This window comes from Manacus vitellinus, unplaced genomic scaffold (assembly GCF_001715985.3).
Source record: "Manacus vitellinus isolate BGI_N305 unplaced genomic scaffold, ASM171598v3 scaffold_4_pilon, whole genome shotgun sequence".
Lineage (NCBI taxonomy): Eukaryota > Metazoa > Chordata > Aves > Passeriformes > Pipridae > Manacus > Manacus vitellinus.
In genome coordinates this window covers 7,709,300-7,733,077 of record NW_021940604.1, presented here as the reverse complement: position 1 = coordinate 7,733,077, position 23,778 = coordinate 7,709,300, and the positions used below count along the sequence as shown (strand labels likewise).

The following is a 23,778-nucleotide window of genomic DNA, read 5'->3' as shown; positions in this document are numbered from 1 at the left end:
TCTTAATAAAAATGTAACTCGGAGAACTGAATAGGAATTATTTTTTATACTTCCTGTTTATTAAAAAGATACCTCTTAATTAAAAAATGCCCCAAATACTCTTAATATCCCAGTATTAGCCAGGCACTGTGCTAAAGTGCAGTGAGTCATTTGCATACTCCAGAAGCCATTCCAACTAAATTAAATCATTCTGACATACCTGCTTCTTCAGTTTCAGCATCATCTACAGATGTCATTGATACTCCAAGCTCCAGGCATTTTTTCATGTGTGCTTTAGACTTCATATGTTTTGTCAGATTTCCTATGGATCAGAGATTAATCTAATTAATGGACAACAGCAAAGATCACTCTTCAAGTCAGGTTTCAGTGTATCTTAACTCTGTTATCCTGCAGATGACAGGTTTTAGCTTTAAAAAACACCACAACAGACAGGTCTGACTCATCCAACCCATTACCCTCAGAGCCTGTTCTAATGAGAACAGATTCTTATATCTTAAGAAAATAAAAAATTCCAATAAACTGAGGGCCTGAAAGGTATAAAGGCAGCTCTCCAATTTTCCACGTGACATTTAGGCACCCCAGCAAGCTACAAAACTAACTTCTGGATGTTATCTATTCCTGGTCTCAGCGTTCATAATATGTACAGACTGTCCAGACATCAAAGTAAGTCCACTGCACAGCAGCCATTCAGGGCTCACACTCCTAGTTACACTGTGGTACTTTCAAGATAAGGGTTCTTCCATTTACCTCACATGTAGGTTCCAAATGTTCAGAGTATTTGAAGCATTTTGAGGCAAAAATATCCTACCAACTTCTCTATGCAATTTTACCATCTAGCTGCAATCTCTCAACTGAGAGGAGCTGTACTTCCAGCATTCACCTGGGATGTGGGAAATTCAGGTTCAGCTCCCAGATTTAAAGTACGGATTTGAATCAGACAGAGATTTGAAATCAGATCTCCCATTACCCTGAGGGAGCAATCTAACACTAGACTATTGACTTTCTGGAGTACCTGTCTTGGTCTGTTTTTTCACAGATAAGAAAACTGGGTTGAGACTGGCCCCAAGATACATTTCATGACAAAGAATCTTGAGCATAAAGCACAAGCTGGAGAATATCACTCTAATCCATTATCCACTTCAGTCTCATTTGCAATGCACAACAGGGAAAGCTAGGCACAAGAAAACCCAACCCACTACCAAGAAACGGTGCTTCTTAGCTCAAGCAAAGCCCTCTGTCAATGCATTTATGCTGCTTGTGGGACCCCAAACAGCATCTCCAGATGGTGTGTGTGGCACATGCAACCTGGGTGCAGGAACACTGCACCACTCTGCTGGATAGTGGAGGTGTGCTTAGAAGCTCACAAGCCAGGCTCTTCTTCTTTGACATTCAGTCACAGCTAGTTCAAATAATTTCCTTGTCAGTAGGAGTTTCTTACTGTGCCTCTGCACTGCATGAAAAGGCTAACTTGGCCATTGATGCTTCTGGATAGCTAAATGCTCAGAGTGTACAGTGAAAACCTAAGCGCCTCTGAAAGTCTGTCCCCTACTGCTCTCAGCAGAATAGCAATAATAGTTATGAGGCTGACAACTGCTCATAAGCAGTAATACACCAGTTAAACACTTCTTGTACCTCAAAGGCTAACTTAGACTCTTCTTACTCATGCCCTTCTTGTGCAATAGCATACCACCTCCTCTGTGTTTCTTCTCCTCTGACAGAAATGCCAGCCTCAGCAAGCAATTTCACATTTTTTTTCCATGCCATCTCCTCTTCCTGGAATGTCCTCTATGAACACAGCTGTAAAACCACAATACTCCTTCAAGGCCCTCCTTAAGACCCATTCCTCCATCAATGTCAAATGTAAGCAATGATATGAGAACAGCTCACCAGATGGTCTATTGGGACGACAAACAAGCAGCTCCTTGTCTTTGTCTCTACATGCCCATGAAAAGTTCTCATCTTAAATTAGGTTGATGGGTCTACTACCATCCATCAGTTATTCCCATCTTTGGCACAGGAAGAAGTGCTGGAGTCATGGAAACTATTACAATTCTCAATCCTCAAAACAGCCATGAAGCTGTACTGGGATCTTGGGAGAAATTTCCTTCAACTTCCTTTCTCCCCCTTCAACTAAGTTCACTGCACTGGGACCAGAATCTATTTCCCTTGTCTGCCAAAGGGAAGCTAAGAAACTGAGAATGTAAGGTTCATTTGGCTGTGCTACAAAGAAATGCTACCAGAGGGAAGGATTTTTTCTTTTACAGAGATGGTTGCACCACAAATCTAAATTCCAAAGAATATCATTATCTGTGGCCTCAGGGTGACAAATGGAAGCTTTTTTCTGTGCTGATAAATACATGTGAACAGAAGCTATCAGATCTCTATTCATAATTAATGCCACAGTGGATGGAGTAGCCCATCTGGGAGACATACATTATTTATAAACTTGAAACTGACCCACTGTAAAGCCCATGAAGGCATGTTTCCCTCAGCAGCTGATGCTCTGCTTCTACATTATGTCATAACAAGTGTACTCTCCTGGCAGCATTTAAGTGTTGCTGCAATTAAAATTTGCACTATGTAACAATGTTGGTAGAGTATTATTTTTCAGGGGAGTTCTTATGCTACTACATTTTCTCTGCAGACAGAAGGACCAGTCAAGAGCCTATAGCTCTTAATGAAGCTATTCAAGGAGTCTCAGAGTCTCACAACATCCCTGGATCAATTGAACAGAAGCAAACAAACTCTCTCATACAGTCCTGTACACACAAACACAGTATTTCTATTGTGAAGAAAATTTTCTTCTTGATGGCAATAGATGCTTGGATCCCAGATGGCAAAATACCCAGAAGTGGCAAGAGTTCAGCAAAAAGGGTCAAGTACCTTTAGTTTTGAAGGCAAAGTTGCACAGCTTGCATACGTAAGGCCGGACATCAGTGTGAGTGCGGATATGTTTTTTGAGCATGCTTGGCTTTTTGCAGCGAATGCCACATTCTTCACAAATATACTTTCCTCGGCCACGACCTCTGACATAGACATAATCCTCATTTGATTTATACCTGTCGGAAGAGAGCAAGTATTTAAATCATACAGACTCTAGGTCTCATACATGTACAAACATCACCTCTGTGCATCTGATCCTGATCCTGTATATATCTCATCAAAGCAAATCCACAGAAATATAAAAGAACTACTGAATTTTCACTCTGGAACTCACAAAGTATTGGCCTTTCAGTGAATGCACTGGTTCCAGTGTCTTTAAACAATCTGAGACCAACAGGTTGCAGTATGAGAATAGTATAAACATCCTGTCAGGAAACTGATGAACCTACAGACACCGCACAACTCCAAATATAAGCCTGCAGGTTTGATTTATTTCAGGTAAGTGTAGTCTCGTACAACACAGACATTTACCACCACTGAAAACAGCACTGTTTTGCAGCACAATTCATTTAACTATTTTAGCGTATTTATCCCTTGGGATCAGATAAATCACATCCTGGAAATGCCCATTTCTTTCCCTCAAGCATAAAGGGAATGCAGATAACGAGCAAGGATGTACACATTTACACTACAGATGCCTGACGTTCCCAAAGATAAATCTCTCCCTACAGGAACACGGAGTTGAGTTCACTCAGGTACCTGATGCTTTAGAAATAAAATGGGAAACTTCCAACATGGATACTTAGCAGAAAGCTATTAAAGGAATTTTTCTTAGCACAGGCATAAGCTTATCATGCTATTTTTGCTGATTACATACTGTGTAGTTAGAAAATAAATAAGATATGCCAATCTATGTAAAGCTGTACATTGCCTTTATTATCATGCTAAATCATTAATACTGAAATCTAAAAGTGTCCAGGGAATCTGCTCAGGCTGTTCTGAGGTTTGAAGAGTGCTGGGCATTCCTTCAGGGGAGAATTCCATCCAAATAAAGTAAGTGTAAGAACTGAGAAATAATATTTTTTCTGCCCTCTGTCCTCCATTGCCCTCTCCCTAAGCAGCACTTTCAGTCACCCCATGGATGCACAGCCCACAAACTGTCTTTGGTACTGACAGTCAGTACCTTAAATAAGAAAGGGACTGTGAGAAAGATTCTGTTAATGAGATGATAATTCTGCAAGAAGCAAGTTGCAATTTTTGCGTTACAGAGCTGAAACATTTTTCAAGTGCGCTTTTCTTAGATGAACACTTCTTCCATATGTTCAGCTATATCACTGGCAATATCTACACTGAGGTTAATATCTTAGAAAAACATAAAACAGTCTCCTGTTCTTATGTCCCTCTTGTTATCTATTAAACTCATCAGCTCCTCTTTTAGGTGTGGATACCTAAATTCAGGGCGTTTTATCTCATTTCCAATAAAGTTGGCCCTCCCTCTCTCTTTTCCTTTATTGTTCCTAGCACCATGGGCAAAACTAGCATAGTCTAATGTAATTTAATATTTAGTCATCTCTCTGTTTTTCTGTATAACATTTCTGAGATTCTGCTTTTCTCTGCCCCATTTCCCAGGTTCTCCATATACATGTCAGTGACTGCAAGTCATCTCTCTATCCACCGCTTCATCAACTACCTCCAGGCTCTCTCCCACAGACAGAAAAAATGTCCATTATTGTTTGAAATACTGCCATTTTATCTTCTTTATCTCTCCTTACAGTCTGATTTTGCTGGGATGAAATCTACCATATCACTTCTGATTGATACTGGTAAGATAAATGCTGTGTTATAATGTGCTTTTCGGTTGCTCCATCTCTGCTGTTCTTCTGCTTGACCTCATTCCACTGGCTTCTGTCACCTGTCAGATCCCATTGGGTACAAAGACAATAATACAAGATCTGTCCCTTCATCATTCACATAGATGGTTTTTGGCCATAACTGACTTTGACTCTTTAAGTATGCTTCATCATAACAACAACCGTATGAGAAATGATACACACAAACTTGACATTTAAAGAAAGCCTGATCCAAAAAGTAAAAGACCAGAAGACTGAGTCTATGGTGATTATCTTTTAGCCCTCAGGCATATTAGATCTTACTATTTAACTTGTGCCTCTCTCAAAGGTTTGAGTCATTTCCTACCTTCTACTACATGACATTCACGTAAAGACTTGGGTCACTGCTGCTCTGTGTTTGATTCAACTGGGACTCTTGAGTTAAAAAGCATTAACAAGTCTCAGAGTCCCACAGTTTCTATCCAAAATGTTATTTATTGGGATTTTTCAGTTCAAGTCTATTACTGATAGATATAAAAGAGCAAACATAAGCAAACTGTGAACTCTTGCAGTCAGCTGATAATGTTATTAAGCTAGATGTCAGGTGAGCAGGCACGCTTGCCCTGTCCCTCCTTTCTTTTCATGCCATTAGTAACTATCTGTACTACAGCAAGTACTGAACTTCAAATTACTGCTTGAGGAACATTGCCTCATATCCTATCAGGATTTTGCAGTCACAGACGATGGAAAGCAGATTTTGTGATTCAGATAGTTTCCCCTGAATCAAGGCACCTGCCAGAGGTAATAATATGATGGTTAGTTTCTCCCTTCAAAACCCCCTCTGATGCAATGCTTACAAAATGCTCCTGTTGGTCTTTAGTTCAGAGAGGTGGTGATGTGCTCTGACATCTGGTGGTACTAGGCTGATGGCTGGATGATCTTAGAGGTGTTTTCCAACCGTAACAATTCTATAATTCTGTGATCTACTTTTTGTCTCACCTGCATTGATTCTGCTCCTTCAGCTTCTCACTCATCCCCAGTCCCATCTATTTGCTTTTTCCCCAGTTGCCATACAAGCGCTCCACCACCCAGCACAAAGCAGCTGCACAGCTGCACTTCACTGCCAGGTGGACAGGCTTTCCCACAACCCAAAACCTGACAATAACAGATCTTTCTCAGCTATGGATTCTGAATTACATTCTTTGCACCCATGAAGCAAAAGCAGTCACAAAGCCTAAGGAAACCCACTCCCCATGACAACTGAAAATCAAAATGAAAATACACTGCTGAAACAAGATATCACTGTGCACATTTATCTGTACAGGAGAGAAAATGTGAAATGAAGATGACTGACATTTGTTACATAGTTCCTTGCACTACTTGCTGAGAGGAGATGAAGATGAGCTTGACAAGAGTAGAACAGAATAGCTCCACCAACAGAAAAAAAAAAAGCAAGAATGGAAAACCCACTCATGTAAAAAACTAGCTTTCAGAAGTCATAAACAACAACCTGAAGAGAAGGACAAATTCAACAACCAGGACAGAAAACAATGCAAGATATGGTAATAATATCTAAGTTATATTATATCCACTTAAAAAATAGCCAAACTAAGGAAAAGAATGAATCTATTCTTCCACAAATAATTCATGTAAAAGGTATCATAAAATGATGATGCATAAAAAAAGAGTGGACCTATTGACACTGCATCACCCCATTTGCTGTAGTTTTGCAGGTTATATGCTTCTATGAGGAAGCTCCAATCTATTGCACAGACTTTTGTTCTCTCCACTCTCCAAAAATTTATGTGCACACCAAGGTTTCTTAAGTTTTGTTTTACTCAAACAATATTTAAACATAGTCAAGTATTACTAGGAGATATTTCTAGGTGAAGTGTGAATTATATGAGTTTACAAAAATAGTTTCATAAATCTTACTGGCGTCCAGGAAAACTCGAGGTGGTGTAAGTAAAATGCAAAATTTCTTAAAGAAGGTATTAAACAGTAGAGGTTTTTTAAGGAGTGATCTCCTGTAGTTCACACTCATCTGAATCCTCCTTTAAGTTGCTTTTCTTAGCACATTTTTACTCTTCTGACCTCTCATCACGCAGCTTACATCAGTGCAGACTGTCTTCAGCAAGGTCATCCAAATTCAGAAATGATACATAGTGGGAAGCAGGCAAATTTTATACTTTAAAGTGGGTGTGAGTTGAAGCAACAGCTCTTTAAATTTTTCATAAACTTAGGCTCACCGCTGAATTTGGGTCACTCTTTTAAAGCCAGTCTACTGGCTTGGGTATGACAAGGTACAGCTACAGAGAACAGTCAGGATCAGGGTGTTTGGGCCAGCATACCTATAAAAATCTCCAAAATAGCCTTTTCAGTCTTTCGAGCAAGATGTAGGCTATACTCCTTCAGTGCTGCCGACTATAGAGAAGTGCCAATGTTAATTTCATGGAGACTATTCAACCTTAGTGAAAAACATGTCAATGAAGGACAATTGAAATTTTAAAGGGTACAAACTGACAGGAGAAGGAAATGGAAATACGAATTTCTCACACCTCCCTCTTGAGCTATTTATTTACCCCAATAAAACAGTGCTGTGAGACCATCTGAGTTTGGTAAGACTGAAAAACACACCTTGTTCAGCCACCTGACTATTCTCTACTAAAAACTGGCAAATTAACTGCATTGTGTCAGAATTCTGTAAAAGAAACTAAACAATATTTTAGAGCATACTGCAGAGACAAGTATCTATCTCATTTTCTTTTCATAACAAGTTTCATAAGCCTCAAAACAATGTTAATGGGCTCTCAAGTCTCCTTTCCCCCTCTTTGTTTCTATTATCACTTGAGTGATAGATTGCCACAGCAGAATTAAACATTATTTTATCAACCATATATGGATTTGGCTTAGATACCATAGATTTCATTGGCATCTTACATTTTATCTCCAAAATCCAACCTCAGTAAATAATGAAGTATTACAAGAATAAGACTAAGCATGCAGAGTCAATCCATTCAAGCGACTGGAAGTATACAGCATCTAAAAATGGAAAGACATCCTCCTGAAGGCTTTTAAATACAAAGACAGGGTATAGAAAATATCAAAATGTTAACAGTTTATCAATTGCCCTATGACCTAAGGAATTAAAGTAACAATTTCGAGTCAGTGCTCTCACACAGATGGAAAACATAATTGTCCTAGTAGTAAAGTTGAGCCCAAAGTAAGTATACAGGTATCCTGCAGTTTGTTTTAAGACTGACAAATACACAAAAAAAGGAGAGGCTTAGGAGTTACAAGACATGGCAAGAACACAGGAGACTGTTCACATCCTAATTCATTCATATTCACTTTCAAATGTCTTTAAAATGACAGTCTGAGCTTGAAATTTCCAGTTATATTTTCTTACCCTCCTTCAAAGATTTTAATTCGTATCGGCTCAGTTTGTTTGGATGTAATGTCTTTATCTCCATGAATGTCTCCTTTTACTCTTTCTTTTATAATATTCCCCACTACTTTCTTTTCAAGCTTGCTGCCAAACAAGAAGAATGGCTCGTGTTTCATCTGTAGAACAAAGTCAAGGAAGGGTGTTACTGCTGGAGCACACAATAAATGCACACTTCATTTCAAATACTTTTAACATTCCATGTCAAAGCCAAACTCTCATTTTGGTGCAATTCTATACGATGAACTAATCTGTCTCATTTAATTTGACAGAGAATAAGTGAGGAGGTAACATGGACAAATTTTTATGAGAGTCTTGACAGAAAAGACAATACTATATATCTTTCCTCAGAAAAAAAAATCATGGAAAAGAGAGATGGAAAAGCCTCAGAAGGTATTGCCATTACAGAATTTTCCCTGGCACCATCATCTAATGCTTAATCTATGAGTAAGAGCTGACATGTAAAAGACATTAAAAGGATCTAAAAATCCTTACTCAATTTTAACTTAATCTTTACTTACAAATGCACATGGATGTTTGCGTCTGATACTGTTTGAATCAGGACATGGCAAAAAGAAAGGGCAAAATAAAAGGGGATAATGTATCAGGCTCTGGCACAAATGAAGGGAGGGATTTAAAAGCCTCACTTCTTACACTTTATTTTGAAAATGGAGACAGAGACAGAGATAGCAGAAGTAGCAGAGCTTGCGGAAGGATAAACTGAGGCTCAAAACTTGTAATGGATGATTTCCCAATGGGGAATCTTTTTTTTTAAAAAAAAAACCACATTAACTTACATTTTATGGTTTACTAGAAATTTCTCCTATAAAGATATATGAATTTAATTTTATTAAAATTTCTTATTTACCTGAGCAAACTGCTTCCATGCGCTTGATGATGTCAGTTTACCAGCTCCGGGTCTATGCATAGCAGCCAGAGTGTAGATTTCCGTGGTGTTTTTTTGCTTGGACCTTAAAAGTGCTAAAGTGGTCTTTGTACTTAACCCAGAAGGGTTTGGGTTACATGAACTTATACACCACGAAGCATAAACAGAAGCTTTGAGGGTTGGTTGCTGAGTGTAATTTGGTTTTGTATAGTTTAAGAAACACCAGCTCACAGTAGTAGTAGTACGCAGACTTGGGAACTGAAGGATCTGCTGGAAATCTGCTACGTCTGTCAGGAGGATGGTTGAGGCTGTGACTTTCCCAACAGCATTAGATGACATCTGGACTAACATCCCAAGAGGCAATTTTTGATGTTTCAGCTGGTCTTCTGTCTGAGTTTCTCCTGGTGGCAATGAAGACCTCTGTGGACTCATGCTCATATCTGAGGCTGTTTCATCCACATCCAGTTCTTCTGGTGAGTCTCTCCCTTCAGATGGGACACTGGACTTCTGTGCCGGTGATGTGGAATCAAAACTGGAAAGTTTCTCTCTGCTCAGTGGGAAAGCATCAGCTTCTGGCATGCTGACAGGTGGGAAATCTTGAGATGATGAGGATGACAGTGAAGAAGAGGATGACATGGATGGTAGACTTTCTTTTGGCTCGGTAGCACAGCTCTGCCTTACTAGTTGAGGCTTCTGCATTCTTGGAAAATCTTTCTTTATATCTGAGTTAGTTAACTCAACTGCACTTAGTTCCTCAACTATCTGCCCATACATTTTTTCTTCTTTGACTCGTTTCTGCTGCTTGGTCTCCATGAAGAGCTCCAAGCTGCTGGCAGGTGAAAGCATTCGTTTGCTTCCTCCCAAGGTAGAAGCCATGTCAGAACTCGAAGGCAAACACAACGGAATCGGTGGCTCCAGTCCAAGCGGTAGCGTCTGTGGCATTTTCCACAAAGGATATTTTTCTAGTCCTCCATGCTGACCCAACATCTGAGCTATGTTAAATCCAATTCCTTGCATGGTTGCATTAGTTACCAATGTTCTTTGAGAAACTGTCTCATCAACTTTACAAATTACAATTGCAGGACTGTTGCTCTGTCCAAGGATCTGGGAAATGCTTGTGTACATGACACTACCATAAGATGGCACATGGGTTTGAATCCTGACAGGAACAACTGTTCCTGGCAAAGACTGTACAGATCCATCACTTGGGGAGTCAAAATCTGTCTGAAGATGCTGCTCAGAGGAGGTATCTGTCGGTTTAATGCTATGGTCTGACTGGTACTTAGCAAGAGTATTTTTTGAATACTGCCCAGATGTTCCTGAGTAATGCTGGTATGCTTGCTCTTTAGCGTGCATATAATCAGCTGCTTTCTTTCCTATAAGCTCTGGTGCATGTTCCAGGTGATAACTTGGATGAATGTCCGTTTGGAAAGGCTGTTTGACATAAGATTTCTGCAGCTGTTGTACAAATTGATGCTGGAAGTTCAGAGGTTCTGTGCATGACTGCCACAAGAGAGGCTGCTGAGATGGTGGTAGGTGAACCATGCAGACAGCTGGATAGGGGAACTGAAATAAGGTGCTATGAATAGGGGAGAATGGGACTTTTTCCTGATGTGCAAATAGCTGCTGCTGCTCTGATGGATGTTTGTTAGGAATATAAGGTGCTTGTTGGATTAATGGAGTCCTTAACATTTCTGGGCTGCCTGCAACAAGAGCCTGTTGCTGAGCAAGGTGGGATGAGCTATTACTAAGCTGAGCACAAGAGCCAATAGCCTGTTTTCCAGAGTCGTCTACCTGAATAGGCTGAAGTACAGAGGAAGGGGAGTGATGCCAGGCAAGCTGGGAGGAGCGAAGACCAGCCTGTGAGTGTTCCATCTGTTCCTGCTTTATACTTTGTTCTGTGCTCTGATCAGTCTGAGAAATCTCTGGAAAACCACTGAAGGAAGCCTGGCGAACCAAGAAGCATTTCTTCCTTTCTCGGGATGGAGACAGTGCCAAAGTAGGTGTCCCAGCTGAAGAGGCATGAGACAGGTTCCCATAATCAAAGGATTTACTTCGGATCTCTGGGATTTCAGCAGCATGAGGGCAGGGCATCTGTTCAGATGAGCAGCGTCTCATTTCCCTCTGATGGTGATGCCCAGGGACAGAAAGTGAGTAAGCACCAGCTGGAACTGTTAAAAACTCGGACTGTTTTCCAAATTCATCTTGTTTAGGAGGTGTGATGAACTTCATGTTCTCTTCTCTTTCAAAGGACATTGAAAAACTCGAACTGTGGGACAAATTACTTTCTTGGCTAGGGCTGCGAGAGAGGCTTGTACCTGTGGACTCAAAGCTGGATTCTCCAGAGGAGTGCTCCATGTCAGCAAGTCGTAAACGCTTCTTTTTGGGTGGTAGCTTTTCAGCTGGAAGTTGAGAAAGGGTTTCACTTCTCTGGGGCCATTGAAATTCTTCAGTGGGTCTCTCCTGGTCTTTACTCTGCACTTCTTTATCTTTTTCAGGCTTATCTGGCTCCTCTGTGACACGAATTTCAGGTACCTGTATGTTGTGCTGGCGAACCAACCTGGGCTGCATATGACACGGCTGAGGCTGCTGGGATGGAGACGGCTTACTGGTGTCAGCACTTTCCATTTGTGGAGCTCGGTCTGGGCTCATTGGGGACTCACAGATCTCGCTCTCACATGTTTCAGATGGTGAATAGATCTTTTCCTGCTGGCATGCAATATGTTCTGTAGATTCAGACCTTTCAAATGAGTTTGGCCTACTCAATGAATTTGTATGCTGAATGACAGAGATGACATTTCCAGGGGGCTTTCTAAACAGTGATTCTGCAGTCTTTTCTTGCTCTGCAGTTAAGGATGAATCTTCCAAAGAAGCTGCTGGGCTTCCAGACTGCAAGTAAGGCCTGCAGATTTCAAAACGCTCCGCATGGCAATGGGGTGCATTGTCCAGGCCTTGAAGGGCAAATCCGCTTCTTGGCACTTCCTGAATTTGGGATTTGGGATCAAAGTCTAAAGGTTGAATCCCCCCAGTGGTGCCAGTTGTACTGCTGCAAAGCATGGGACTATCTTCCTCATCTCCAACACTCTCCTCTTTCCTACGCTTTCTGTTTTCAAAAGTTGTTCCAAGCATGGATGGCACTGACTGAGGTTGCCCAAGTGGATCAATAAAAAACTCTCCCCCCTTGTTCATCCCACCTAAGGATGGTGAGTCCCTGTAGTTCTGCTTCTGAGCTTCAAATTCTTCCCACTTTCTGTAGTGCTTTCCACTGGCATCATAATCATAAAAGGTCTTGTCTCCTTTCTTCTCTTTTAAGGATGGTCCTTTGTCACCTGCTGTCTGTCTGCTGGAAGCAGTAATGATATTTTTCCCTGGTCTTCCATGATAGTCTGAATCTGAGTGCCCCTCCTGTACAGACGGCAATTCAAAGGCAGCCTGTCTTCTCAACATTCTTTGGTGGGATATTCCCACTGTCCCAGGGTAAAATACATCATCAGAGCCAGTCATCTTCTCATCAAATGAATGGCTTCCTCTCAGAGATGGAGGAATACTTAGGCTGTTTGCAGAAGAGGTTGGCATGGAGTTACTTCTAATAAGAGGAGAGGAATCCACTGGGGGCTCTAGAAGGACAGGCACATCACCCTGCTGACTGACTTGGTACAAGTTGGTTTCACTTTTGATAGACGATGTGGTGATCTGGGATTGTCTACATTCTGTATTGCTGCCTGGATAAACCTGTGCAGATTTAATAGTGCTCAAATTACTAGAATCAACAAGTTCATCTTTATCTGGAGTCAGCTGAGAAATATGTTCCTCAAGCATCTTGATATCTAATCTGTTATTTAGAAGAGGTGATGGGTCCGTTTTGCCCTTTCTACCCATTAAAGTGTGTTCCTGATTTGTTGTGGCTACAGTTAGTGCTGTCCTTTGATTAATCCTATAGAACTTCCCAAAAATTATCTCTTCATAAGACTTTGCATTAGTATTTGGTGGGCTAATTTGCTGCTCAGCACTTTCTGAGCGGGAAAAATAACCAGAGTCAGTGCTTCCTTTACTGTGTGGGCTCAGAAGGTTTAGTGACTGCTCAGAATCTTGTCCTTTTTTCTCTGACAATCTTAGTGCAAGTCGCTGTTTAACTGTATGAGAGTCATCAGACTTGGTACTTAAGGATGGGGTTTGCAACATATCAGAGCCAATATATGAAGAACTCTCACTGGGTAACTGAATCCCACTTTTAGGGATAATCAAAATGGGCACTTTCATCGGCCCCACCAAAGACTCTTCCATGGAGGAGTGAAAACCACTCCTGCTAGCAATGTCCAAGGGGAGCTGCGAAACAGGGCTCAGTTTGTCAGACCCTTCCACTAGGAGCGAGGTCTCCTCATCAGTGTCTGTGCTCTGCTCACCATCTGAATGTATTTCAGCTTCCACATCAATGTAACTGGCATCGAGATCCAATTTAGAGACTGCTGACTCTGTGAAAGGAACCAATCCTGCCTTAATTGCATGGGCATGTGACTTCCTGTGTTTGTAAAGGTTGCTTTTCGTCTTGAAGGAGAAACCACAAGGAACACAAGGGTATGGTCGCTCACCAGTATGAGACCTAATATGCTTTTTAAGTACACTAGGTTTGGCACAGGCCCGATTACAGTAAGGACAAATGTATTTGCCAGGCTTTTTGGGTTTGTGCTCCTTTTTGTGAGCATCTTCTGATTGTTCTACAGATTTTTGTGAATATTGGCTGTATGCAGGGTTCAAACTTGAAATCTTCTTCCTGGAGAAACCTCCGCTATGGCTATGCATATGAAAAGGAAACAAGTCCTCTGAGGCAACTGATTGCAAGTGGCTAGGAAACTGCCACGGAGGGCCTTCCAAGCTCTGATGTGGCTTTATGTTGTGCAAGAAGCCTTGTGGCAATGAATGCTGTGGGAAAGAAAGTGAATGTTGACATGAATAAGGACTTGGACGATGCTGTGGATATTGCTTCTCTGTGACTTGCTGTGCAGCTTCATTTGATGATACCAGTTTCCCAGAACTAAAAAGTTGTGCTGATGCCGTGTTTCCTATTTGCTCGTGATCTACTTGTGGTTGCCTCTGTACTTCTTGATTGCCAAAAGTGCTCATCTTAATAACAGCTGTATGTTCTTGCCTCCATCTGCTTGGTACTTTAGCAGTTTCTCCAGACCTTGAGGTAGCTTTTTGTCCTATAGCTGTGTCCCCAGAGTCCATCTTATTACACAAGGTCTTAAGTGCTAGTTCACTTGAAAGCTGTGCAGACACATGGAGTGTGTCCAAAGCTGTGCTTTTTAAAGTTTTGTTGCTCCCATTTTTCCAGGGCTGCTGCAAGTTCACAGACTTTTCTTTCTCTTTGGAACTTTCCACGCAGTAGTCTATAGGCATTAGATTTGTGTCTGTACACTAATGTGAGTATTATACAGTTCAGTTCATGGCATGAACTTTTCTAAACAGTTTATTATACATTTGCAAAGACTTGTTATAGCATTTGGACATTTTCCATTGTTATTAAATACTGAGATGCAGAATGACCCAAAGATATTTGTGATCTCCTAGAGCAAAGTTCTCTTCATGTCTTCTATGGTGACACAGCTATCTGCACAGAAAAATAAAGAAAAAAAAAGAAACCCCACACACCAATTAATACAGTCATACTAAACAACATCGCTGCAGTCAGTTGCACTTTTATTGAGCCTTACATGGAAGGTACTGAGGGACTTAAGCAAAGGTAACTACATTTCACAAAACTCCTCACAAAACTGTGAGCAGACACAGTAAAGACTGGCTCTGGAGACTACACACAAGCGTAATCACTACTCAATAACAGCCCTAGGAACAGAAAATAGAGATCTACACTTTTCAAATTAAACAGTAGCTTTGGAAGGCTTTCTGGGGACAGTTTAAAGGCTTGATCTCAGAAAGTCCACCACATACTTTCAAAGCTCTTTCAGCAAATCACTGCTGAAAATAGAATCCTAACACTGTGGGTGGGAATTACCTTATCCAGTATTACTCACCTACAGTTCAGACATGAACTTTAGTCACCTGGCCTTTCTTTAAAGTCAAAGGAGAGTAATCAGAGGAGAAATCTTTCCATATTGTGATAGGTGCTTCTGACAAAGAACCTGTCTGTGCACATGGCCCTCCACTATGGAGATGCTTGTTTCTGTCAGCTAGGCAGAAACTTCTTGGACTATATACCAAATTTTAAGATGGCTCAAGTGAGGTACTTCTTACCTTAGATCATCTAATTGATTTTACAAGAAGGGGTTGTTCCCCTTTTTAAACTACTTTTAAACAGTCAAAAAAGAGACATCAAAGAAGCATTCAAACCAGAGCACTACTCGTACCTTTCCCCATCTCCATCTTCCAATCACTATATTAAATTTTAGTAAGAAAGTCTTGCTAAATGCAAAGGACGCATTTCAGAAATGAACTATGACTGTGTTTATGTGACTTTAGCATTCTAGATTTCACTGTTGAAACAATTCCATCCAGCTATACATGTATTTTTAATGCTTAAAGGCAGTAGATTTCCACAGTTCTATTATAAAAAAGTTCAGAGGTACGATTTTCATAGAAAAGTACAGCATTTGAATTTGAACTACAATCTAGGCTTTCTGCTTCTGTATTATTCAAACACAGGATATTTTCTCAATGAAATAGTGATAATTATAAAGACAGTAATGATTTAATAATAGTAAGGAAAAGGTTAAAAGATCAGTATTAGAGATATTGGAATATTTTTCATTCCTACAGTGGAGAAACTGAATTTGGCTTGAAGAAACAATAGCAAGGTGCAGGAAAACACACAGATAATAGGCATGTATGATTTTTTTTTTCAGCATAATGCATTTACCTGCATCTTCTAGACATCTAATAGGCATGACTATCTTCAAATTTCCTGTAAAAAAAAGACACAGGTATAAGAAATTCTTGATATTAGGTATAGATTATGAAGAAAATTTTTTATTCTTTACAGTAGAGGTCTGAAAATTTCATTTATCCATCCACTAGAAAATTTCATGTTGTGTCTTAGCGGTCTGAGCAACGACATTTGAAAAATATGAGCATGAGTATTTTTAAAGAACTTAGGTTTCTAGTGCATATATGAATAACTGTAAGTCTAAACTAATGAAGTCTCACCTTCCCAAATCAGTAAAAAGAGAGCCGCCAATGTACCTCTTCATTCCTATGCCTTTGTTAAACCCAGATTATCCCCGAATCCCTTAGGCAAATCCCCTTTTAATGTCTTTCTCCAGCTAATACTTTTAGACTCCAGGACTCTCATTAAATGCTTCAGGGACCAGAACAAACTCCTGGTCAGGGTATCACCACCCAGGGACAAGAAAATGTAGTGAAACAGGAGTAGGTGTCCAAATTAGTTAACACCAGTGTGATACTGCTAAACAATATATGGCTGCCCTCTTAAAGAAGAAACCTACAGACCAAATACATGGTTAAAGATTTCTGTGACTGCCATGATTTGCCACCTGTCTGATTGTCACCACACTGCAGGCTACTCTCTGTATTGTTGAAAAGACTGGCACAGAGAACAGGGAGCCTGTTCATCATCTCATTGCCTCAAGAACATCATCTCACTGCCTTAAAAACATTTCTCCCATCAAATGAGGACTCTTCCTTCCAGTTTTCAACAAATCTTTCCTTGAAAACAGATTTTGGCTTTTGTTTCATCAAAAAAGATGTTTGTTCAATTGTGATAACAAAAGCAACAATGACAACATTTCTTTATGGTTTTTATTTAAACCAAAGCCAGAGCATCTCTAAAGAACAGATCTTTAGAAACAGCTGGAACATTAGCTTCAGAGGATGGGATGTAGACTAGTATAATGATTCTCAATTAGAAACTGTCAGAAAAAAGCTAGAGCACTCATGCTCCACTGAATGGTACCAACAAATGATTTAAAAGTCTATAAAGAAAAAAACATTAAAAATTGAAAAGCAATTTTTAATTCTTTACAATTAACAACACTTTCCAAGAACAAATGGACATTAGCAAAGTCTCATGACTTGACACAAATACAATCACTACCGTGCCACCTGTTATGAACTTTTTATTCAGTAGTACAAGAAACATATCAGTAGTTAGGCCAGCAACAGCTGAAGGACTGTTGGTTTAGTCAAATATGAATAACATATTTTTTAATTTTAACCATATAGAAATGCCCTCTAGTCCAAAAGAACAGCAAGCCACCAAGTACAAAGCAGAGTATTTTAGTCACAATGTCATTCAGCTTTGATTTGCTAATGGCTTTTTAAATAACTCTCTTGTCTGATTCTCTAAAATAAAAAAGAAAAAATGCAATCTAAGGATAGATATATTTTAAAAAAATTTCCTAATCTTCTTCTTCAAAAAAAAAAGTGTCACTACGAAAGGAAAAACAAATCCTTGTGTGTGATTTACAATATACCAGAAGCAGTTACTACAGAGCAGCTCTGCAGCGCCTTATGAGGAAATGACAGGTAAGCGGCAAATCACTTTCAGCAGCTGAGCTACACTGAAACGCAGGCCAGAAATGATGCCAATATATGAGCACAGATGTAAAGGAAAATGTGTGGCCTGAGAAGCAGAAACAAGGACAAAAGCAAATGGTCCTCACTGAGAGAGCATAAAGTTATTAGCCATCTTCAAAGAAAAGTACTTTTCTCCTTGTTAAGCAATTTTGCAAATGGTGAAGAAGAAATTTCTAGAAGATGGGAGTATCCTTTATTTTCCATACTCCTTTTACTGAGAGCACCTTTAGAGAAGAAATCTGACAGTCCCAGAAATGTGACAGCAGTGGTTTTATTTGAGCAAAAGATTATTCTAATACACATCCAAACATTTTCTGTCCTGGACTAAGACCTCTGTTACAGAGTTCAAGCCATTCTGCAGTCCTGTTATTTTCAGGACATTCTAAATAATTTTTCAACCTACAGTATGAAACAGGTATAGACTAATTACAGAGATTATTGATGGCTTAAGTTTGCTCAGAGTTGCTCCCCTGAGGAAAATAATTCCCTTTCCAGAACGAACATAATAATTTCTGGTTTGGTTTGAGCTGCCATCCATCCCGTGTCAAAGATGGCTTTAATATTATTTCTCTCATCCTTTTTCCCCTCCCTTATTGGGAGACTGGACTAACGGGAGAAATGTAAGACACTGCAAAGCTAGTTTGCACTCTGTCTGTTTTACCCAGTCAAAATGTCTCATCTGGCTGCACTCACAGTCTAGCTTAAACCAACAGCAGGCTTCCATTTTCCCAAGTGATTAATGTTTCTCCTTTAGAAAACACTGTAAATATACTTTTAAATATTGCTCTTCATCAAACATATACTGTTCAATAGACAGAAACTTCCTATATTTCAAGTACTACACATTTAAAACTGAGGAAATAAAGATGATAAAAGTGCACGCTCTCTTTAATACCTTTGGCACGGTTCAGCTCTGCTGGAGTGACTAAGAGCAGCCCACCTACACAGATCAGAAGCCGTACGGGAGTTGCACTGAGCACATCATTCGACAAGAGCTGCAAAGTCCTGCCTGGCTGGGGGCCAAGCCAGGTTTCCTGGTAGGAATGTGGCCTTGGAGCCAGCTCCCCTAGTCACACTGAGTGTGCTATCTGCCTGCTTCAAACCAGGACATTTCACTTCTGTGAAAACTTTGAACCTGAGAAGATTATTGGGAAACTAGGAGCTGTATTTATGTCAGATGCACCTACTACATCAAGACTTTTAAAATTTTCTAGAAAAGAGCATTATCCTGTTGCTCCCTCTTTTACTAGGGTGCTTTTGTGAGCTGTATACTGGGGATTTATATATGGTTGACTGCAGAGCTTCAAGATTATTCCTGCTTCTCTTTTTTTTTCCTCTTATTTTTTTCTTCAGACATTAAAATGGTTATATTCAACAACTTTAAAATAAAATCCGGCAAAATATAAGTTTTATTGCTTCTCAATTTGTAGATCATATTACAGTTCTTGCAAGTGAACAAATTGGAAGCTTATGTCTTCCAGGCTAAATCCTGAGTGCACCATACAGAGTAAATATTGATTCTAGCATAAGGACTAAGAGTCAGATCCTGTCCTGTTCTAAATCTTTTCTGTCCAGCTCTGCCAGCACAAAGCCAGCCTAAAACCACAGTAACTGGCCCCTGAAGAATTTGTATTCTACAGGGCAAGTGTTAGCACAGACAAGCTGCAGTGGCTCCTATGAAATCCTTACATTCGTGCACAGACCTCTGCCAAGACCCTTATTAGGCAAGTCTAGTTTATGTCTGGGATAAGTCCAGCAGCCTTACAAGAAGGAGGCCACCTCTGAGCTTTCCCCAACCTGTAACTGAGCAGAAAATTGCCTTGGTCTTTCAAGAAGAAAGACAGCACACTTTTGGCTTGCTGTCCTACCCTCCGGTTCCCTCTGCCCTACTAATGAGATTCTCCAAAGAACTGTTTGGTGTTGACATCACAGTGAAAAAGAAAAAAGATTGAAAAAAAATCCTATTAAAACATGTATTTATAGCTTCTTCTACATAGTCAAAATCATAGGTGGGCTAAGTCTGAAGAAGAGCTCTCAACCAACATCCAGTGTGCCACTCTGAACTGAAGGATTTAACTGGCATGAAGATAGATAATCATCTGTTCATCCTTCTTTGTACAGTTATATATTCATTCAGGGCTGAGGATGCTTTGTAGCAACATAACAACAGGAACGCAGTCTCTGGGGTGTATAGTTTTGGCATTTTACACAAATGAAAATAAAGATGACCAACTGCAAGCTTTTTTATAGTACTTGACATCACACTTGTTGCCTTTGAACTGTACTTACTACAAAGATAAGGAAGAAGAAACACTTTAATTTCCTAGTTTTGTAAAAAGGCTTACCATTCTTGACCAGAGGGATTCCCTTTGCATTTCCAACAGCCCCTGATTAGGGGGCTAATCTGACCATCTGACTGTGGTTTCACAGTTGGCCTTCCACCTGTCTATTTAAACACCTCTCAGAATGGCTGTAAATTCCTATGTCAACCACTAGTACTTGGCAAAGTCTTGCATTACTGGGGAATCCAGGATGCCAGTGCTCCTGCAGTTTGGAGGAGTTCTAAGACATCATTTTGCACATGCAATTCAAAGAAGGCAGCCCTTTTAAAACAGGTTTGATGTATTTATTTTCATCTGCCGCTCTCTATCTTTTCATTGCTGTTGTTACCTCTTCACATTTGAAGATACTACTCTAATTTGCTCATTTAATTCCATCCCAGATGTTCTGCCTGCTCTCTGATTTTCAGTCCTTTATTGAATGTATTGCCAGTTTTGGAAAAACCTTGAAATATTTAGAATAACACATATGTTTTTGGTTGGGTTGTTGTTTTTTTTTTTTTATTATTTTATTTGGGCAGCTGAACTAATTATTACAATGTACTTTTTAAAATGTCATTTAAAAGTACTATCCAATACAAAACTAAACACTGCCCAATGAGTAAACACAGTACACAATGATCAGACAAACTGTACTAGGCGTGCTTAAGGAGAGGCTACAGGGCAGGATCTGTTCTTCATTGCTCTTTTGTGCACACCAGGATTCCCTAAGAAGCCAGGAACTATGGGGACTGACTGAGAGGATCCAGTTATAGATGCATCAAGGGTAGACTGCAACCTCACTGTGACCAAACACCAACTTCAGGCTTTTACTCTAAGGTTTCTATGCACACATGTTTGTGTCCTTGGTAGTTGCCAGTTTCAAGGGACAGGTTCTGTGCATGTACAACTAGAAGTGGTATAAAACCTGGCATTTTGATTTGTGCAATTCCTATTTCAGTGCTTGCACTAAATTTGGATTATACTTTAAGAACTGTTTTAAAATCTCAGCCATTGAGAAATGGCACCTAACAAATTTTAGATAATTGTAGTAGGGCATTTCACTAATTTTAAGCCTTTACCAAATTCACCTTAATCTTATAAATACAGATAATTCAAACTATTATCAGAGTATGTTGAAGAAAAAACTGGAATCTGCTTAAAAGCACACTGAAACCAATGAAGAAAACAAATAAATAATCAAATCTGTTGTACTCTAAACACCTGATAACCTGAACTGTAGGATCTTATACCTGCTTCAGACATTTATATAAATGTCTATGTGTACTTGCTGTGAAGAAGAGCAAGACTCTGAATGTGATTCTACTGAGTTAGGGGTCAGGCACACACTGACCCTTACAGAAAAATCAGGTATGAAACAAGAGCCTCTCATTTGACTTCAAGGAGCTTTGAATAGATAGGAGATTTGACTCAGAGAGACTAAACGGAGACAGATTATTCCGACAGCAAGAAGGAGGGCCAAATTCTGCTCTACACTATCCTGGTATATATGAATCTGAAGCAATGAGTTGCAACTCCAAGGACATAATTCCAGATTCATTCCTAATAAAAACAAAGAGAATCAGATCACTTAGGTTTAGGCTTTTACATCCTAGGTGCTAAATATCTAAGTTATCTGCTACAATGTGAAAATACTCCAACTAATCCAACACCTCTAAGATGTCTACAGAGAAAATCGTAATATATATTGCAATAAATGTTCAATTACACAGTAGTAAGAAAACATGGGCAATGATGCTACTTTGTATCGTAAATGCTTAGAGCACAGCTGCAGCACAACACTGTTTTTTGCTATGTTAAGTATCTCAAATATAATATTAAATTGCCATTTTATACAGAAAAATAGCACCCCCAGAAAACCTTCAATTCGAGTGTATTTGAAGAAGCCATAGAAGAAGTCTAGAGCAAAAATGCTCTAGCACTGACCTTTTCACCATAATGACAAGGATTGCTCACTTAAAGTACATCACTAATTCCTGTTTCAGCATCACACACAATGTACATATTGTACTACCAGATGGAAAAAAATGTATAAAAAAAGCTTTCACATTGCCAAAGTCCAACTGAACACTTATTTCCATAGGATGACTACTAAAAGAAAAAAAAAGAGAGAAAAAACTACAAAGGAGCCAAATTCATCCTAAACACTTCCTTTATGGGTAGATATTTGAAAACAAATCACAGTTCTTCTCCTTGGATTGAACAAAACCTGCTATTAAAGAGATGCCAAAACAACCCACAAGTTAAACAATCTTGACAGTCAATTAGCAGTTAATTGATCCCCCTGATCCCACTGCTTTTAACGGATCAGGTAAACATTTTGTTTCTCATTGCCTAATCTTGCTGTGCACCTTAAGAGTCTGATGGAGGTGCTCAAGCATGTCAGATAACACAAAATCTACCTGTTCTGTCTAACTGTCTTCTGACATGGACATCCTGAATCTGTTTCTATACAAAAGCAAAGGACTGGGATTATTCAGATATGAAACAAAACAAGAGAACTATATAAACTGTTAATCTTCTCACACTGCTACTTATTTCCTTGGGGAACAAGTTAAAAAATTGAAAACAGTTTAATAAAATACCAATAATTTCCCATGTGGACCTTAAGACATGATAGCAGAGCAATGGCAGATCTGACAGGCAGTGTTATTAAAATTTCAGAAGGCAACAAAAATGCCACAGTTGTTTGGCTCCCTCCCCCCCTCCCCACCATTTTCTTTTGAATCGTAGTACACAGTGACTTATGAGAGTGAGAACAGCTCCCATGCAGAGAACAGTTTCTGCTGAGTCAGAAACAGATGCCCACCACTAAGGTCCTTTTTAAACACCATTTTGATGGCTGAAGCTAGAATGAGTGTTTCTCCAGAGTGAGTTCAGAAATAACAGTATTTACTAAATACACATTCACAATGTACAGGAGTATCCAAAACAGTGCTGCAATACAAATGAGCTCTTAATTCTTGGGCTACTCTCTTCATCAGCACATGCTCAACTCTATCTCACTTTCTTCCGAGCCACAGCAATTGAACATAAGGATACTGTGCCAAACCGTAGAAGTGTCAAACAGTTTCCAATCACTGTTTCTTGGATTACTTTTTTTTGCACACCTGCCACAGAAAAGGAGCTTTGGCCCTGCTGTTGGCCCCAAAGTCTTATCATGTAAAGAAACAGACGTCATGTAGCCCCCAAAAGGGCTAAATACATAAAATCTCTGAAAAGCAAAGGCTCAGACACTAACCAATGATGCTATGGGATTGCAATGAAAGTTGTGCATTTGCAAGAAATGGTGAAAATTACTGAGATCAAAGAATTTTTTCTCAATTCAACACAAAGAAACATGTTAATTGAAAAGGGAAATTTCACACTTAATAAAGGACAGATTAAGTAAACTAAGAATTTAGAAGCACTTGCAAAGGATAAAGTGTATGTAAAGAGCAAGATTCCTCTGTGGATGTGGTTTCTAGTCATTTCTAGACTTATAAAACATCATATACAGCAAGAAGGGTAAGAATGTTTTCACTGGAGAGTTCAAACTGCTGAATTTGTCAGATATAACAATTTTCTTAACTGAAATGATGAGCAGAGGCTGAAATGCCTCTTCATTTTCACACTAGAACTGTAACCTTGTGCAGCCACTGGGAAGAAGACAGCTGTACTGGCAAATCCCTATTTAGATATCATACAGCTTTCTCCCATGTTTTCCCAGAAAAAAATAAAATCAAAATTTGTGTAAATATTGCAACATTTTTAGGTACAAAGTAACTATTATTCTTGTGCCAAAAGGAAATAGTAGGCAAATATCAGGCCTTTGACTAGCATCTTTACCTCAGAGGGAAAATATCACTG

The 23,778-nt window shown here is 39.5% G+C and overlaps 1 protein-coding gene across 5 annotated transcripts in view; it reads right to left on the bottom strand.

Moving 5' to 3' along the window:
• The window catches only part of HIVEP2 (human immunodeficiency virus type I enhancer binding protein 2), a 103,762-nt gene that overhangs the window by 9,166 nt on the left and 70,818 nt on the right, over nt 1-23,778 (bottom strand). For all 5 annotated transcript variants that reach the window (XM_025894730.2, XM_029962845.1, XM_018069544.2 and 2 more), the window contains 5 exons: nt 15,915-15,959; nt 9,026-14,651; nt 8,122-8,276; nt 2,884-3,059; nt 200-301 (listed from right to left, as the gene is read on the bottom strand). In XM_025894730.2, coding sequence (XP_025750515.1) covers nt 200-301; nt 2,884-3,059; nt 8,122-8,276; nt 9,026-14,440 — 5,848 coding nt within the window. In that variant the 5' untranslated portion in view covers nt 14,441-14,651; nt 15,915-15,959. The remainder of the gene's footprint in view (nt 1-199; nt 302-2,883; nt 3,060-8,121; nt 8,277-9,025; nt 14,652-15,914; nt 15,960-23,778) is intronic.